This window comes from Lolium rigidum, chromosome 1 (assembly GCF_022539505.1).
Source record: "Lolium rigidum isolate FL_2022 chromosome 1, APGP_CSIRO_Lrig_0.1, whole genome shotgun sequence".
In the NCBI taxonomy this organism is placed as follows: domain Eukaryota; kingdom Viridiplantae; phylum Streptophyta; class Magnoliopsida; order Poales; family Poaceae; genus Lolium; species Lolium rigidum.
In genome coordinates, this window is record NC_061508.1 from 107,808,278 (window position 1) to 107,828,266 (window position 19,989).

At 42.1% G+C, this 19,989-nt stretch overlaps 1 protein-coding gene across 1 annotated transcript; it reads left to right on the forward strand.

Moving 5' to 3' along the window:
- The first annotated feature begins 18,320 nt into the window (after positions 1-18,320).
- On the forward strand, positions 18,321-19,988 carry LOC124647844 (peptidyl-prolyl cis-trans isomerase FKBP16-3, chloroplastic-like). Its single transcript, XM_047187739.1, has 6 exons — positions 18,321-18,707; positions 18,806-18,889; positions 19,010-19,059; positions 19,206-19,254; positions 19,590-19,664; positions 19,859-19,988. Exons 1-6 carry the CDS (start codon positions 18,336-18,338, stop codon positions 19,970-19,972), a joined length of 744 nt encoding a protein of 247 aa, XP_047043695.1. The 5' UTR covers positions 18,321-18,335; the 3' UTR covers positions 19,973-19,988.
- Position 19,989: the final 1 nt, after the last annotated feature.

The following is a 19,989-nucleotide window of genomic DNA, read 5'->3' on the forward strand; positions in this document are numbered from 1 at the left end:
AAATACTACATTTGGGTATGCTGTAAAGCGCTTCTTGTTTGGTCCACTGTTGCCAACCTGTTTTTTCCAACTCCTCAGCCTAAGCGGTTAGTCATATTATGGGATTCTCCACTTTATCATCTCAAAATATGGGCGCTCAGTAATTAAAGTGATGTTTTGTCTATTGAGAGGATTAAATCCGTTGAATCAAGTTAAACTTCCGCATTTTTCTTCTGTAAATCAATTTGTGCATTTCCCTTTTCTAGATTACATTCTTTACAAAATGGTACGACCTTGCTTTGTTGACTGAAATCCAAAATAATTGCAAATTTGTTCTCTTCACAAGTTTTGTGTGAATATAGAACTTGTATCGCTTAGTTTACTTTGCAATGATTTTCATTTTATCACCAAGGATTCATTGTAAAGTTATCGTTTCCTCCCCACGGATTCATTGTAAAGTCAACTAAGAGACAGGTATGGACATGGTTTTCGTTTTAGATTACTTCACAATTGTTGCTAGGTAGATAGGTACACACATGAGCTTGAGATGTTAGTAATGGGTGATTTTACCATGCTTGCAAAATATAGGTATATGTGTCTGATTCGAATTCAGAGGATGATAGTAAATTCACTGAGTTATCTTCAGTTGACACTTTTGAGAAAAGAGCATAAAGCATGTACATCAATCCAACTAATATAGTACACACATGAGCACTTCCCAAGCAAAGGAAAAATTAACAGAATAAGTGCTCTTCATTATATGTGATCAGGTAAAAATGCTTCTGCTGTAAGAAATATAGTATTGATAATTTTAACCTGAAAGGAGATGGTCACTTTCATTATGGTCTTTTTTCATGACGAAATAACAATGGTGTATCTGGTTCTGCTGAAGAACTATCGTTATTTGTAATGCCTTCTAAAGGAAACATTATGCCTCCAAAATTGAGCTACCTAATGCGTGTTTTGAAAATGCATTACCGAACATAATAGATGTATGGGAGACTGAAGCAGGTTATGCATGTCACCAACGTGACTTCTAGAAGAATCCAAGTGTCTCAGAAAAGAGAAAATGGCATGAGATGTTTTTTTTTGAAGAGCCTGCATGTGGCAGTGGTCGTTGGTACTCTTTAGACAATCCAGAATGCTTACAGCTGGTCACTTTGTCATGAGCAAGAGAAACTCTCATTTGCTTGGTAGCTTATGTCTAATTTGTTAGACAACACCCTGAATATATCTTTGATGTATGTTTGTCGAAACCTGGTTGTGATAAGGAAGTTGATGTAAGGTTACTGAAGGTATTTTGTACGCATACATGTGTATTGGAGACATAAGGAAGAGACACAGCGGTCCCTTGTTGCCCCTGCGTTGGAGCTTACCATTTTAAAGCATGGCATGCCAGGTATGTTTCGATATTTTTTATTTGTTCTCTTGTATGATAAGATTCTATGTACACTCCATGACCTGTGATTCTTCTATGTCAATTATATGGGCAGCAAAGAGAGGGCGGATGTAGTAAGCACAAAGATGATTTGTACCTATGTTTTGTTATCAGCTAGAATCTCGGCGTTCATATAGGGAAGAGTCGTATTTGAACAATGTCTAATGGTATGCTCCACTCGAACATACCTATAGATTTACGGCAGCATATGAACATATCCACTGGTGTATGGAACAATCTATCTCATATTAGAACTCCCATTTTCTTTGATGTCAGTATAAGATCAATGCTTACATAAGAAAAGACATGAGGAAAGGAAAGGGACAACACATTTCTACTTGTAGATGTTATGTTTCATTATATATGAAACGAATAATCAAACATTTCTATACTAGACCTGAACGTGGTCAGGTGTGTGATTTCCCTGCTCATTGAGGCGGTCGATGTGGCGTTTCCAACGGCCACCAGTGTCTGGTGAGCACTGAGTGGTGAACTTGTTCATCGTGTTGTGGTTCCACTACGACCAAATCAAGATTATCAAGATTGTGCTCTACGGCCAACACAGTATGTATATACCGCTGCTTCCTTTTAGGTCTGGAGAATAATCATCAGAAATTGATAATGTGGTCCTTAATTTGGAGTTTTCATATCAAACCATACCTAGGTATTGCGTCAGGGGTTATTTATTCACTGCATTATTCACTGCATTATTCACCTAATTCTGTAATGAACTTTGAAGAGGGATTGCTAATAGTAAGAATTTGAGACAAATGTGTTACATGCACCTTTTTTTTTTTGGTTTCTGGAAATTCTGCTTGAGGATAGTTCTCATTCTGTTACATGCAGGCCATGGACGAGGAGGGGTTGTTGGTGGCATCGGTGATCAACCTAGGACTGGTGATGGTGGCGTTGTCGCTCTTCTCCATGTTGAAGAAGCAGGAGGAGTTGGTGATCCCTTGTGGCCACTCTGCGCGGGGCTGCTGACGCTGGCGTGACATGCTTTTCATCACCCTTTTCTTTTTCAGAATAAATTTCAGAAGTAGTAGGAATACCCATATTTAAAGCGAAGAGACTTATTTTAAAAAAATAGATTCATAGTTTAAGAAAGGATACGGAAATATGAAAATAAGAGCTTCCATTCGTAAAATTTGTACAAAATGTCAACTGAGTCATTTGCTCTAATCTGAAGCATAAACAAAGACAAGGGTAATCTTTTGAAAAAGAACTGGGTATATGATATTTGGGATGTCGATTGTTCCCCTCGCTATCTAATACGATGATATTACTGAATTTTCTACATGTAAGTTGATGTAAAGCACAAATGGCAAGCAAATATTTTTTATGAAGAAATGGTTTCTGTACTTTGTTCTTCTTTGTTAATCCTAAATTGCACTCTCTTAAGGGCACCAACTTTGTTACAACACTTCTTACAATGTTATACTCCGTATAATATTTTTTCTCCATGAAGATGTGAATGCCTTAGATTTGTGGTATTGCCTAAAGTGTCATCACTGCCACAAGCAATGACGACAAGAGTCTATAATGATAATTGGGAGTTTTCTATAAGGTTTAAATTGTTAATGCAACTTCTCGGTGACTTGATGGGTAGTAAAATATCATTATATTCAAATTAAATCATTTTTAAATATCTACAATGCATACATTTTCACATATTTAGAAGCATGAAATTTAAGGAACCGTAGCAACGCACGGGCATTCAACTAGTGTTGTCTAGAAGTTCCAGGTAATGGTAAAGCTTTACCTTCCTTTTGAAAATATTTTTAAATTGCACGAAGATCAAGACTTTTGAATATTCCCTCGTTCGATGTAGCACACTATTAAATCATTTACCCAACTATCGGACATCTTGTTGGGCAACTCTATCTTGATAATGAAACGCATTAGTAGTTTGTTCATGTTACCGAGCTCACAATTCACAAATTTAAACTTCAGCAAATTGAAAAAAAAATTCTACAATTGTACCTCCCCCTTAGGCGCCCTTGATTTACAAGAGGGGCGCGCGGATGGGCTGCCTGGCGGGGGGCGAGGGAGTCAGAGGGATCTCGTCGGGAGGAAGCAGCTAGGGCACGAACAGCCGGCAGCGCAAACGATCAAAGACGAGTCATGGTCTCCTGGGCGAAAGTCACATCTGGCATGACTCGCCTCGAAGACAAAGAGACGAAACTGACTCACGATCGCTTCTTTTTTTCTTTTTTGGACCTGGAATCAGGATCGAGGTTGGTCCTTATCACGAGCGAACGAATCGCATGACATAAATAGTTCATTTTCGTCCACCAACTCATCTTTTGTTTTGTTTTCCCTTAAAAAACTGTACAAAACTGATAGTATATCCACATATGTATATATATATACTCGACTTTTGCCAAAAATCAAGGTAGGGAAAGTGCCATACCTTGCCCAAATGGGAGCTCCGCCCTGACTGTTATAAGAAATAAATAACTGTAGCTGGACTTCTCTTTTTTAACTTCTTTTTCTCATTTGAGGTTGTGTGCATAGTAATGTCATTTGGATATTGCGTTGTTGGACAGACTCTTATTGTAACTAGTATCTTTGCGATATTAATATATTATTTTTATCGGAAAAAAGTCAGACGATAGAATGATTATACTTGTGCCCTAAACGTCATCCTATCTTATTTAAATAATGTTCAAGATGTCCGTCATAATCTTACAAATGGCACACTAAGACCAACAACAGTGGAGAGGTGATGATTCACCGCCATCACAAAGGAACGGTGCGGCACTCTTTGCGACTGGTGCAACCACAACAGTTTGCGTGATGTGTGTATCAATGGCAACCAGGACGTCACCCGACTCGTCCCATCCCCCTGCACTCGTGCGGCACTAGAGGTAAAACCATAACCGTTATAGGGTGCATCCTTCCATTTATCTCTCTCCCACCTATGTCGTGAAGCTCGTGTCACGGAGGCGTCCTCTCTCTCTCTCAATGTGATTTTAATTAGGGTGTGTCTATGTCTTAGTTGACTGAGATTTTCTTAAGTCTCAGTCACCTTAGAAAAGTGCAACTGCAGTTTAAAGAAAAGTGCAACTCAATTCAGTTGCACATTTCCGGCAAAAAAGTGCAATTGCAATTTTTAACAGAAAAGTACAACTCAAGCACTTTTTTGTAAGTGACTTAGACTTAAGAAACTCTCAGTTGACTAAAACATAGAAAAACCGTTTTAATTAGCCCCCAAAAAAACCAAGAAGTTATTTGTCTACGGAGCAATTTCTGATATTAAGCACAAGCACCAGCCAAAAAATATAGGCTCATACTATGCACGGGCCCAATTTCATCCCTTCACTGTGAATCCTAGTATTAATGATTACTTTGCTTTATATGACACAGTGTTATGATTTCTCATGATCAATAGTGTACACTCTCTATTCACAATTAACTCGCGTTCTAGGTCCAGTTAAAGACAAACATATGGTAAATTTTGACCATATATTTAGAAAAAAAAACACCAATAATGTAAAATTTATTATATTAGAATATTCACAAGGTATACTTTCATGTTATATGTATCTAAAATTATGGATGTTGATGTTTTTCTTATATCCTCGATCAAACTTTATAAATTTGATTTTGACTAAACCAGGAACATGAGGGATTTTTTTTACAAACGGATGCAAAAGCTTTGCCTCATTTTATTAATGAAGAAGAGAGCATCTAATTTTTAGAAGAAAACCGGATAATTTTACAACAATTGGGTTAGCATTTCACGGTGCCATAATAGTAGATAATTTTTTTCACTTACCCATAGCTAGTGATGCTCCTGCCGTCGGTCCGGTCATGCTAGTGCCATCACGACGATGTGATAGATGGAGTCGTCGATGTCCTTGACGGGGATGAATCTTTCTCGCGTGCCAAGAAAAGATAATTACCATGTATTGCTCACCGTATATTATATATCGTGATTGATTAATTACCACATATTAAGTATTGTTCACTTACCCATAGCTAGTGAGGCTCCTGCCCGTCGGTCCGGTCATGCTAGTGCCATCACGACGATGTGATAGATGGAGTCGTCGATGTCCTCGACGGGGATGAATCCTTCTCGCGTGCCAATAAAAGATAATTACCATGTATTGCTCACCGTATATTATATATCGTGATTGATTAATTACCACATATTAAGTATTTTCCGTGATTACCATTGCTTCTAATTATATCTCTACTATATAAAAAGGAGGAACTGGTTCTGTTTCCTCCGGTCGTAGCTTTCGTCAAGCATATTTTTAGTAAGACAATTTTACCCTCCCACCAAATCAAATCAGATACCCCTCCGTTTCTTCTGGCGCGATTATTAAGGACGAGGCGATCGACAGAAAAAACCTTCCAAACTTGCCCCTAGAAAATCTCTCCATCTCCTTAAACCTGACTCTTGCATGCAGTCCATAAAGATCGAATCAAGAAATTCATGCAGGAGTAGGAAAGAAAGGAAGCTGGCTCGTCTCGTTAATTAAGGAGATTTAGCGAGGAGTGCTTTCGTCAAGCATATTTTTAGTAAGACAATTTTACCCTCCCACCAAATCAAATCTGATACCCCTCCGTTTCTTCTGGGGCGATTACTAAGGACGAGGTGATCCGACAGAAAAAACCTTCCAAACTTGCCCCTAGAAAATCTCTCCATCTCCTTAAACCTGACTCTTGCATGCAGTCCATAAAGATCGAATCAAGAAATTCATGCGGGAGTAGGAAAGAAAGGAAGCTGGCTCGTCTCGTTAATTAAGGAGATTTAGCGAGGAGTGCATGCATAGGAGCGAATCAATAAATCCTCTCGCAGCGTATTTTGTGAGGAGCATGCATCATTTTATTAATTAAGGAGGGTACGGGGAGATCAGGAGCAAAACACGCCCTGCGCCCCGCGCCTGTTCTTTGGCGAATTTTTTTTTTACGCCGGGTTCAATGAGACGGAAGGAGTACGTATTGCCGCCCAATAGTGTCGCTTCATTATTGCAACCCCGCACATGGCTAACCCTATTACCTCGGTCCTCATCCTCCTCCTAGCGGCAGCGTTTGGGGTGGATGCGGATTTCTCTCCTCGTCTTACCTCGGCATGGCCTTCGAGATGAAGATGGAGCTCCGGCCCTGGACATGCCGCTGGGCGTGAACGAGTATGAGCAGGAGGCCATCAACACTCTTGGACCTAACCTCCGCTTCCAATCGCTCATACGGTGCGGCACTACGGGAAAAACAGGCGCTGCCGTGAGGCATATCATTGCCGTGAGGCACCGCACGGCAAAGACATCTTTGCCGTGCGCCGAAAGAGGCACTCACGGCAAACAATATACGCACGGTAAAGTTAGAGCGGGGCGCACGGCAAAGTTCATTTGCACGGCAAACTCACCAGTGCCGCACGGCAAAGTTAATGTGCACGGCAAAGTCCATCAAATGCGCACGGCAAAGAATCCAGGACGGCAAAGCCAATAAACGACGCACGGCAAAGAAAATATGGTCGGCAAAGGGCCGGGACGTTGCCGTGGGCCACCCTTTGCCGTGCACACTTTGCCGTGAGTGCACGCACGGCAAAGCCGTTGCCGTGCGTATAGGCCTCTTTGCCGTCCAAAGCCTCGCACGGCAACGGCTTCTTTTCCCGTAGTGGGCCCCTCCGCCTCACATCTCGATCTCCTTTCGACAGCGGCGCAACGACACGGCCAACGGTAGCACCAACAAAAGAAAAGACCTTCTTAAACCAGAGTAGCTACTCGATTTGATCAACATCTGGTTTGCAATAGCCAGGTGAGATTTGCTTTCTCTGATCCCCTCTTTTTCTACGAAAGCTGAAACCCTGATTTGGATTTTTAGATCGCGTGTGGTGAAGTGGCTGCAAGAACACGCTCCACGACCATCTCCACGGGGCGGTCGTCGTCGCGCGGCGTGCCCAATCCTGGGCTTCGCTGGTCCATCCGATGCCGCCTTCAACCTCTGCCCAGACGATGCATTCGACGCCCGGCGACCTCGCGGACCCCCGACGTGGCATAACCGCCCTCCACCTACGTTTTGAGCCCCTGGCGACAGGGCGTTCCTCACTGACGCCCGCAGTAGCGCATGGAGAAGATGCCGCCAGCCTCAGAGTACCTACAACGTTTCTGCAGTAAGATTCATGCGGCAGACATGCCATCAGCCACAAGGTAATAATATTGCGCCTCCCTACTCTGTCTTCCATTTTCCTTCCTTGAAGAAGGCCTAAGCATCTGGGTTTGCTATGCATTTAGTTTGGAGTACGACTAAAGCTGGTTTGGTTAATACAGTCAAGAAAAAGGCAATGGAAATCCATGGCAGTTCTGCACTTCTCTATGATATGAATCTTTTGCATCTAGATGCAAGCAAAGCAGCAGACATGCCATCCATCAGCCACAAGGTAATAATACTGCGCCTCCTTACTCTGTATTCCATTTTCCTTTCTTGAAGAAGGCCTAAGCATCTGGACTTGCTATGTATTTAAGTTGGAGTACGAACTAAAACTGGTTTGGTTAATACAGTCAAGAAAAAGGCAATGAAAACCCATCTGCAGTTCTGCACTTCTCTTTGATAAGAATCTTTTGCATGTAGATGCAAAGCAGTAGACATGCCATCATCAACTAATAATATTGCGCCTCACTACTTCGTATTCCATTTTCCTTTCTTGAAGAATGCCTAAACATCTGGGCTTGCTATGTATTTAAGTAGGAGTACGACTAAATCTGGTTTGGTTAATAAAGTCAGTAAAAAGGCAATGAAAATCCATATGCAGTTCTGCACTTCTCTTTGATATGAATCTTTTGCATCTAGATGCAAGCAAAGTGGTATATTGTGCTCTCAAAAAAATTTACTCTGAAATTCATCTGTGCAATATATAGTGGTAAATTGTTTCTTCATGATGCAGACCGAAATATCCTCCTTTCAATTCTTAAATCCACTTTCTTGTCCCTTAAAAGTGGCACAAAAAATCGGGTTACATCTGCATCAAGCTCAGCCTCCGTGTGATGCATCGTCGTGATTCCTGCCGACCGTGCTGCCCTGAAGCCCACTACAGGAATGGGCCAAAACGCCAACGGCCTAGCCATACGCCGACGGCCAAAAGTCGGGGCCGTCTGCGTATGGTCCATCCAGGCCAGCCTGCCAACGAGGCCGTCGGCGTAGTAATGCCCTCGGCATAGGCGACGCTACGTCGACGGCTGCCCTCGGCGCACCGCGGGCCCTCGGCATAGCCTCACCCTTTTTTTTTCTTTTTTACTCCAAGCACGTGACGTCACACATACCCTCTACGCTGACGGCAACCCTTGGCGTAGCGCATTCCTATTTTTGCGATACGCCAAGTTTATATTTTTCTTAGAAACTAAGTAACATAAGATGATGTAGTGCGGAGGTTTCACATTTTTTTGATTTCTTTTGAATTAGTTGTGCTCGATTCAAAATGCGGCCAAAACAGCGGGCATGAACTTTCTAACCTAGATGCATAATTTTTTAAAACTCTTTATAGATCTATGATGAAATAGATAGTTGTGAACCTAAAAATATTTTTTTCAAAAAATTAAGGGCAAACAATCATGCACATGCACATGTAGTTTAAATTTTCTCCGCTTCCAGCTGTAGTTCAAACGACGCACCGGCCATTGCTACGCCGAGAGCTCAGACGCTGAGAGCCCGGCACGACCATCGGCATCCAACATTTACGGCAAGGGCCAGTTCTACGCCGAGGGCCGGTGTGTCTCCACCGAGGGAGACCTTCGCTGAGGGGCTACGCCGACGGCAGCCCTCGGCGTAGGATACACCAACGGCCTTCCATGGCTAGGCCGAGGGCTCTCGACCGTCGGTGCAGCGGCAGATTCCTGTAGTGACCCCTGGTACCCAGCCATCCCACGCCCGCCCGTCCTTCCGCTCATCCGCACTCACGATGCTCCCGTACTCATCTCAGCTGAAACCAGGGATCCGCGACCCATGCAAGAGCACCTCTTCACACGAGAGTCCTGGACTTCTAAACTGGATCTGCGATGATTGTGGTGCTCCATCAACGAAGAAACTCAGGTCATTCAACTCCCAGGTTTGGCATTCCTCTAATTTAATTCCTTGTGTTCCTATTTCCATGAATGCAGGAATGCCTGCTTGGATGGTTGGACTCTTTCATGTGCTCAGGAAAGATATTTTAGATAAGGATGTGAGATTTTATTTATAGATGAGTTACCGGAATGCGATTATACAACATGAGAATGAATAAGGTACTATGCTTCACCGTTTGTAGCTTCGCTACCCTGGTGTACCACCCGCTTTCTCTGCGATTTTCTTCTAATACACAAAGACACACGCTTTGGCATGTGTTCAAGAATTGATAGCTTTTTTTGTACAATGAAATTTCTTATTCTAAATCTTGTTGCATAATGGAGTTGGCAGAAAATCTGTAACTTCTAAATGTTATCCAGTTTTTATATAAAATTCAATTCGTGGAAGATATTTCCATTTTAGACTAAGACATTATGACTTCAATCAGGCAAAGATGGTTTACACTCTAGCCATGGTTTACATGTGGGTCATAGTGAAGCTTTCTATAAATAAAATCGCGCCATGGTGTAGATATCAATCATACGAATCGTCATTCCAAAATCCACGTGATGTTCTTTAGGTGATTTTCCACCTTTGGAATCGTCATGGTACATCAGACATCACGCATGTTCTTTAGTTGAGTTTCCACCTTTCGAATCGTCATTTTGTTCAATCCATGCAAATTGTGCAATTAATAAGATCTAAGACATTAGTCTACGTATGTTATACTAAGATTATTATTTGCTTACTTTGCCCAAGGATAAAATGTAAAACCAAGTCATATGACCATTGTAGCTTATGCCTAAACCAGTCTACTTTTGTAAATTGCCTTATGTCTTAAAAATATATTTAAAGAAACAAAAAAAAGTATTTTTATTCATTTGTTCAGATAGTCCATGGATCAACTTCAGGCTCTAACGGCTAAAGGTTTAAATATTGTTATCCCATCTTTTAATCACCCTTGAGTGAGAGATAATTCTATGTACTTTGTAATACAATATTTGCGGCCTAAACCTTATACTACCAAAAGAAATGAAGACTAAATTTTATTTCGCTTGAACATTTGGCAATGCAAATCTTTTTGATCTTCAACCAATTAAGTTGTAAATGTGCTAATTTTGTGTACTGGTTGCTTCAGTAGAACTTCTAATGCTTCAGAAAAAACTAGCGGCAAGCTCTAGCGGGGAGGCCAAGGCGAAGCGATAAAAGGGGCGCTATAGCTCCGCATGCTCAGTAGGAAGGCAGAGGAGGGGTCAGGGAAGCCCGAGAGGGCGTAAGGAAGACAACGCAGTCATTGGTGGCGGCGGCCGGACTGAGGCATGGTGGTGGTGGTGCTTGAGGGTCGGTGGCTCCTCGGAAGGAGATGGCAGCTTATGACCACATCGGAGCGGATGGGGTAATGCGACAGGCCAGGGACGAGCTGGAGGAGGATATCTCGACTCGGTGGATGCGCACTAGAGGGGAAGAAAACCACCAATGCGGCGATTCAGAGCAACCTGTCGCAATTCCTGGTGTAGTTGGTGATTCATAGTGTGGTTAAACATCAGTAGGGTGGGACTCCACCTAGCCCCACCTTCTGTGTTAAAATAATGGCTTACAAGATTGATCTAATATGCTTTGGAAGATCTAAGGGCTCCTTTATTTGGAAGAAATGTAGAAGAAAAGTAGAGGGTTAGAAATTTTTTCAAAGATGCTATTATTCACTCCTTTGATTCATAGGAACGGTGGAAAGGAAAGTCAAAGGAACTATTCCTTTGGAGCTCAGTTTCAAGCCAAATCCTACAAAAAAATAAAAATCCACTCAGACTTCATTCTTCAATTCCTTTGCACAACCAATGAGGAAATAGTTATGCATTCCATCCTTTCCTGTGCCCATGTCTACCATATTCCTTTGATTTCCCTATCCTCCAACTCAAAGGAGCCCCATGTTTTTGTAAACGACCCGATGGCAAGTTGCTTTGTCTAATATAAAGCAAGTTAGTTGTTTGTGTTGATCTTCAGCATGTGAATGAACGAACTACATATGCGACACAAAGGTTTATGTTCATGCATTATGTTTGTTTATCTAAAATTAAATATTAAGAAAAAGTTAGCTTTCAATAACCGGTCACGGTGAATCTCAAAATTTTAATATTTCACTAAGTTTGAAATAATACAAAATAAAAAAGTTCGCGTGCTAAAAAATGCTCGCTCGTAGCAAAAATAAATCATGGATTAGAAAAAAAAAGTTCATATTGTCCGACAATTGTTCACGCACATTCAAAAAAGTGTTACGCATTTACGTGTGTTGTGAATTATATATGTGCATTAAGAAATAAATTTTAGCATCCGTAGCAACGCACGGGCATTTGTACTAGTGAAGGTAAAAGTGCAAAGTGCGACATACCAATCCTAAAATAATAGTACAGACTTTGCTTTATAGGACGCAACATAATGATTTTTCACGGTCAATAGTGTAACTCGTATTGTTTCAACCAAACCTTCAATTCATACCGAGGCATATGACAAAACCCATGTTAATTGGAGACTAAAGATCACAAAACCACAACAATTGGGTTACCATTTCACGGTACCATAATTATAGCAGATAATTTGGTCACCTACCCATAGCTACCGGGGAAAGTATTTTGACTGAACCCAAATCTCATCTTTTCAATCATTTGACTGCGCTTTCCGGCACTTCAGGACCATCGGTAAGCAGACACACATCAAAGTAGCCGGTTTCTCCTCCCGACCGATAACCTGTTTCCCCGTTGGACCCAAATGCCGTATCCTTCTATCCTAGCTGAACTCACTTGACCACACCTGTTCGAGTGTTCGGTGGTTTGGTCGAGCGTGATATGGGCGAGAGACGAACAACAGTGCAGCGGCTTCTTGGCGGCGTTGGCCGGATTCATATAACGAGCTACAGTAGGTTACTCTGCTTCAGTTGAATTTCAGGAGACATAGAAAGTTGGACAAAGGTCTGGGCGTTTGCAGAAAGTTTGCTGCTTGAATTACACGAAACAGCAGGAGAACAATATATCAGACTGTTACTCTGTCAGAAACTATAATCCGTGTATTAGTTACTCCAATTCTCTACACTTATCACCAGTAAGTATCAGTATATACGGTATAGTACAGGTAACGAAACAACGAAAGAAAAGTTGTTCTTTTCGTCAAGAAAGAATGAACAGTCGTCTCTCTCTCCTCTCCGTGAGGACAAAGAAACACAAGAACAAAAGAATGGGGATGAATCGCAAGAACTCGATCTCTTGCTCGTGTGCCTAGCTAGTGGCCTAGTGGCCGGGTCCCTTGGGGCTGGGCCCGGCCGGCAACCTCGCCAAGAGCAGCTCCACCGTCGCCCTGGCCTTCTCCACCGCCGGGTAGTAGTACGCTGCCGCCACCTCGCCACCGGCGCGGGGCAGCTGGATCGCATGATCTTCGGCCGGCGCCGGCCTCGCTGCATCGGCGACGCGGCACGTCGTAGCTAGAAGGACGGCGATAGCCGCCACCGCGAGAAGAGCGCGCCTCGTCGATGAATCCATGGGAGGGATTAAAAAGAACGCGGTTGATTGATCACGGAAGCGAACTGGTATGATCGAGATGCTGCTGCTGTGCTTGCGCTGAGCTTTGCTCCTCGGTCGTTCTTGTGTTTCTGAAGTCTGAACTTGTGATGTGGTGTTGGTGGTCTGGCTGGTGCTCTATATATATGATTTTGGGCAGGGCCAGGAATTCTTGCAGCGTACGGTGTGCGCCAGGAATTCGTTGGTGTTGACCAGGGGAACGCAGTAACGATCAAAGTTGGGGGGAGGGGAACATTGACCTGGTAGCTCGTGCGTGCAGCTTGCGCGTACCTGCAATCTGTGAGCTAGAAAGGTGTACTTGGTGGTGTGTGGAAAACGAGAAAAGTCATAGATACTATTATATTCAGACATTATGTTCTCCGCATGAACAAGTCAAAATACTATGTGGGTCGTCATCATCGTATTATTCTTCCTCCTCACCGCCGGAGATGCGGCGGTCAAGCATGTGCGTACGGACGCTGTAGATTTATGCTGCTAGCTTAGCTTAACTGACTCCCGTTTTCTGCACGTTCAGACGATATGCAGATAGATTACTGAACGACCTTTGCTGGTTTCCCGGAAGCAAGGTGCGCACGAGCAGAGACCACTGCTAGAGAGAGACAAAGAAAGGTTATCAAGGACGATTCTCTGAAGCTTCACGTTTCTACGTTGATAAACACGAGGTCCTTGCAGACGATTTCTCAAGAGCGTTAAAATCTTCTTCCTCTTCTGAATTGTGTTGCTCCCGGCCCGTCCACTCTGATAGGCTGCCGTGGCTGGTTCCAGGAACCAAGTATAACCAACTCGATCCAGCGAGCTAGTGCACTTCTATGGGTACTTGGAAAATACAGTCCACTGGTTATGCTTTTCTTTAAACCAACGCCATGATATTATTATTTTTATAGTAGTAAATAATACATGTCAGAAATACATAGGCTGTCTCTAGCAATTATAACTAAAATGTAAAAGAAACGATTAAAACATTGAGGTCTTCAAATATTTTTCTTTAATGACACAATTTTATACTTTCTGAAGACATCCGCAGAAAAGTGACATAGATACCAAACCATAAACATGTAAATAGCAACGAGGGTTTCCCATGGTTCTGATTTTGAGCCGCAATACCAAGGCTACATAGTCAATGCAATCATTAAATCTAAAAATTAACAAAATTCAAAACCTAAATTTTGAAACACAATGAATCTTCATGATTCATAATAAAACACATTCGATATTTTTCTAGATATTGTTTTTCATCAATATATTTTATGGTTTAAACTCGAAGGGAATTACAAATTATTTTTCTAACTATGATGAACAAAGTTTGAAACTCACTGTTTATTTTTTTCAGCAGGGATCATTAAGTTTCTCAGAGTTCCGTCACGTTTCAAAAGTCGATTTTTAAATATTTTCAAGATATATGCAATATTAGTCTTGTTTTGGAGCTCTCTTCACTAGAAACATAGATATTCAAATAGCTTAAAATTGAGGTGTTGATTTAAAAGCTATGCAACTTTCAAATTTTAGAACTACTTTATTAGAGTGTAGGAGGACAGAAAATAATCTGACAAAAAAATCAAGAGAGAGAATGTAGGCATGCACGAAAGGTCCCGAGCAAATGCCACTCTCAATCTAGCGGTGATGGTTTTTTTCCAAACGGGCTGCCCCTTTCCACTACTGAAAATAACGGAAATACAAAGTCTTTGTAACATACAAACCACAAACGCAGAAAACATGGAGCGGGAAAGAGGTCGCCCTCGCACCATCAGGAAACCCGCCGGCAAAAAACCTGATGACACTAACGCAAACTCTAATAGAAGTTTGAGATAAACAAAGACACAACATAGAACAGTTTCAGAACCATACAGATCCACTACAAAAACCTGCCCAATAATTCAAGAAAAGAACAAACATTGAAGATCACTGACACAGGTGATCCGAGCATAAAACCTTCAAAGGTTATCTTATTCCTGGTATTTGAAATGACCCAAAAAAATAGCAGCACTTAATAGCGTAAAAAACTTCGTGTCCCCTGGCATGTAAGCATATAGCCACACCACACATTGCCAACGACTAGCAGGGCAACTATTAGCCCGCACACAAGCACCAGTAATACCCCAAGTCACCTTAGCAACAAGACAAGAAAAGAATAAATGATTTGCACCATCACATTCTTTGCAAAAGTTACAACTAGGGGAACCAGTCCTGTTGTGGATATACTTCATAGGTATACCATTGACATGTTCCGATTCCGGCAAGCACGGATGGCCCACAAATGGTGGTGATGGCATATAGCCCACGGGACAACCCACTTGTTGTTGATCAAGATGGAAGATGTCCAACCCATGAACAAAGAGCCGGATCCCAACCGACATACGAAGGTAGCCGGAACCGAACCAACCTAATGAGGTAGCTGGATCCGAACCGACCTACCGAGGTAGCCAGATCCTTGGAGGTCTATGCCAGGAGTCAGATCCATGAAGGCCCATGAAGGAAGCCGGATCCATGACGACAAGTTAGGAATAGGTGGATCCTTGACGTACACGTCAATGTAATATTCCGTAGTTAGGCAACTTGTATTCCGGGTAGGACTCTCCGTAGAAACCCTGGAGGCAGATCTCGAACTAAACCACAACTCATTTTAACAACGCGAAAGCGCCCAGATAATTCCAGACAAGCAGCAGTAGACCCTGTCCTGGAGCAGGTGTTCCGAAGCTAGGTAAATCGCGTACCACCATCCCGATTGCTCTCCGCCCTATGGCCCCTACTTCTTCCCCCTCCATGAGGATCCCTCCTCTTGGGTCTTGTCGAATAGGCAACGACAAGTCCATTTTATTTTCTTTAAATTGTCTCTACTCAAAATAGCATCATAGCAAAACTGCCATAAGAAGATCTTAATTTCCAAAGGAAACTTAGCTCGCCAGATCCATCTATTATTAGGGTCAGCAAGATTACTTTCAAGAGACAGAACCAGTTGAGAAATATTTATTACCAGTCAAGCTCCACCTCACCACATCATGTTCCATGCTAACTGGCCTTTGAAGAATATCTTTATATTATTCTATTAGTTTAGTAATTCAACATTCAAACGCCTTCTAAAGGAATGTTAAAGTTAGATATCAAAACTTGACCAAAGGTGACTTCCTAAGCCAAAGAGATATGATACAATTAAAGATACCTTTCACATAACTTCACATTATTCAACCAAGGGTCAAAACAGAATCTAACCAAGTCACCTCTATTCAACATAACCTCCCTTCCGTGGAGATACATTTTTTTTCACTTTCATCAAAGATTTTCAGCAAGGAGAATCACTGAATCTAGGTTTCACAGAGACTAAAAATTAGTTTCTCAAGTATTTTTGTTTCACAATTCTCTGCAAAGGCCATCTTGAGGATCCAACTTCTACCACCACTTAGTCACAAGACTAATATTTTATTTTTTGAGATCTTTCACTCCCAGACCCCCTTTCTCTTTAGAGCTTCAAGCCCTTTTCCACTCCACGATACAATAAATTCTTTTATTTTTCTTCCAACCCAAAAGAATCTCCTTCTATGTTTATCCAACATTTCCATAAAGATTTTATTTAACAGAAACATTTCCATATAATAAGAAGAAATTCCTGAGAGACATGAATCAGTAAAGTTAAAATGGCACCACAAGAAGCTGAATCACATATCCAAGTATCCAAATTTCTCTAATCATTTTAGCATCCAAGAAATCCCAATCAATGTTCTTCAAATTTCAAAAGGTTATTGGCACCTCTAAGTATTTCATAGGAAGATTGCCAACTTGGCAGTTGAACATCTCAGAGTAAGATGCCATAATATGGTTATCTCCCCTAATAACCACCACTTCTCTTTTCAAATAATTAATTTTCAATCCTGACATCATCTCAAACATGTACAACAACAATTTCAGGTTAATACCATGATCATGTCATGATGGATATAGAAAATAGTATCATTAGCATATTAAAGCACATCCACTCCCTTATCAATTAAATCTGAGGCAAAACCAGTAATCAAATTATTTTCTTGAGCTTCGATACCATCTTAGTCAGGCATTCCACAACCATATTAAGAAGAGTGGGTGAAAATGGGTCTCCTTGTCTCACCCCTTTAGCACTTTGAAAATGGGGCCCAACCAATTATTCAACTTAACACTAAGGGCTTGTTCGATTTGACATGCCCCATTGAATCCTATGGGAAAGAAATATATGAGAATTGGTACAACTAGTTGTTTTATGGTAGCATAGAAAAGTCATAGGAAATTTCTATAGATATTGAGTCCATAGCATAGTTGCCATAGACACATAAGATTTTTTTTCAAGAGGTCTAACCTCTTGTTAGAAATCCTATAGGATTGTACTATGAGAAATCAATTCATAGAAATTTCGGAAGGTTCAATCCTTTAAATAAAACAAGCTCTACAGGAAAACTTCCTATGAGTAAAAATCCTACAAGATTCCTTTAGAAATCCTTTGAATCAAACAAGCCCTAACACTCTCATTATGCAAAATGTTCCTAGAACAAATACACCATTGTTCAGAGAAATCTCTAGCTCCTATCAGAAAATCCCAGTTCATCTTATCATAAACTTTTTCAGAATCCATTTTAAAAATGATCCCCATCCATTATATTCTTCCCTTGAATAGAAGCATTCTGATGAATACTAAACAACTTGTGCATAAGGATCCAACCTTAAAGATAAAACTTTGATAATCAACTTATAAATGCATCTTAGTACTCCCTCTTATTCAAATTAATTAACTTCACTTTATCTAGATAGATGTTGATATACCTTGATACATTTGTTGATTAGATATACTCTCTCCGTACCGGTTTACAGGGCAATTACGTATTTCCAGAAAAAACTTTAACTACTAATTTCGTTAACAAATATAAGACATATCTCACAAAAAATATATATTGGAAACTTCTTTTGAATATGAATCCAATTGTATAATTTTTGTGGCACATATCTTATATTTTATTGACCAAATGTGTAGTTAAATTTCTTTTTTGAAATGCTTAATTGCCTTATCTAAATAAAGTGGATTCAATTAATTTAAATCAGAGTAAGTAAATAAAGGTGAACTGCTTGACCGGTTATGTTTGATATGCGGTCTCGATGTCTTTCTAGGACGAAGGGTGTGGATTTTGGGAAAAGCTGGACGGTCAGTCTCAGTCACATCGCGGGTGCGTGGCGTTGCGCGCGCGCAGCGAGTGGTGGAGGCTGGGAACGGCGGCTTCCGTTCTATCCACTCTCCGGCTCTTCTCTTCTCCCCCCGCATCCGTACGCACGGCCTCCTCTGTCTCCTCTCCATGGCCGCCACCGCCTCGCCGCTCCTTCTCCGAGCGCCGAGCTCCGCCTCCAGGGCATGGCTCCGCAGCGGCAGCAAGGCTTCCTCCATCCGAGGTAGCAATTGCAGGGCGCTGAGCTGCTCGGAAGCGCCATGCCGCTGCAGGGCTGCCGCAGCAAGCGCGGGGCAATGCGTAGGGGCTGACGATGGCAGCGTCGTCGTCTGTAGCAGCAGCAGCAGCAGCACCCGGAGGGGCATGATCGGCGCGGTGGCTCTCGGGGTGTCGTCGTCTGCGCTCTGCCTGCATGCCGCGCTCGACGCCGTCGCCGCGGGCCTGCCACCGGAGGAGAAGCCCAAGCTCTGCGACGACGCCTGCGTGAAGGAGCTCGAAAATGTACGTTGGTTCCTGCAAAGATTGAATTATTTGCTGTCAAATTTCGTGGATTCCAAACTAGTCCTTAAAAGCTTTTTTCTTTCTTGTGCGATTTTCAGGTGCCTATGGTGACTACTGAATCTGGTCTGCAGTACAAGGATATCATAGTCGGCCAAGGGCCGAGTCCACCCGTCGGTTTCCAGGTGCTCATCTTGTTCCTTTTCTTTCTCCAGAGTACAATACACAAGACACATCCCATGCAAGACACTGCGTGCAAACGCGTACGCGCTTGATCACTTTTTAATTGCCATATATCTACGTAGGTTGCTGCAAATTGCGTCGCCATGGTGCCACCTGGGCAGATATTCGACAGGTGAGACTGTGAGAGATATCTGAACATTTTATGGGTGGCCGACTGACAGTGCATTCAGCGTGTGCCTGTTCAGTCCGAACTTGCAAAATTCAAAAAAACTTATTCGTTTTTTTCATCTTCTTAACATGTCCTGGTGTGTTGTGCAGCTCGCTGGAGAAAGGCCAGCCCTACATATTCCGTGTTGGCGCAGGACAGGTATTTTCTACAATGTTGTTATGCGTACCATGCGCTTCTGAAACGATTACTACTGAAACTGACTCATCCTACCACAAAATTGACCTGAATGTAGCAGCCATAATTTACTTTATAGTGAGCTCAGCTTAATCCGCAACACATATGATCCTTGTCATAGCGCAGTTTACTGTATTTAACTCATTTTTGCCATCTTCAGTGGGTACCTGTAACTTGGAAACATGGCTTGCTAGAAAATCTGAAAAAGCTGTATGCAGTTTACAGCTTCAAATTAAGTACTAGAAGGTTTGGCATGGTGTCAGGTGTTCATACTTGATCCTTTTTTTTTGTGATGCTAGGTGATAAAGGGGCTCGATGAAGGGCTCCTGACGATGAAAGTTGGGGGATTGCGTCGGTTGTACATACCCGGTCCGGTAAGTAGTATCGCCTCGCTGAGTTTAAGAAACCAATGCAGATACCGCGAAATAAACAAATGGAGAAACCAAAACAAAAGCTAGCCTGTTTTGCATGACAACTTCACCCTTTTCTCGAATGATCTGGCACTGTTTCTTCACTCTGGGTATCTGGACAAAGTTGTGATGATTTTCATTTGTGTTGATCTTAACAGTTGGCATTTCCTAAGGGCCTTACTTCAGCTCCTGGAAGGCCAAGAGTGGCCCCAAGCAGCCCCGTCATATTCGACGTCAACCTATTGTTCATACCAGGTCTTGATGATGAGTGAAAACAATTGTATCAAAC

What these genes read in the sequence shown, in the direction of transcription:
- LOC124647844 (XM_047187739.1), top strand. Translation starts at nt 18,336, where the DNA reads ATGGCCGCCACCGCCTCGCCGCTCCTTCTCCGAGCGCCGAGCTCCGCC. An exon ending in CCTGGGCAGATATTCGACAG is followed by an intron (nt 19,060 to 19,205) that starts GTGAGACTGTGA and finishes TGTGTTGTGCAG; the next exon opens with CTCGCTGGAGAAAGGCCAGC. An exon ending in GGTTGTACATACCCGGTCCG is followed by an intron (nt 19,665 to 19,858) that starts GTAAGTAGTATC and finishes TGATCTTAACAG; the next exon opens with TTGGCATTTCCTAAGGGCCT.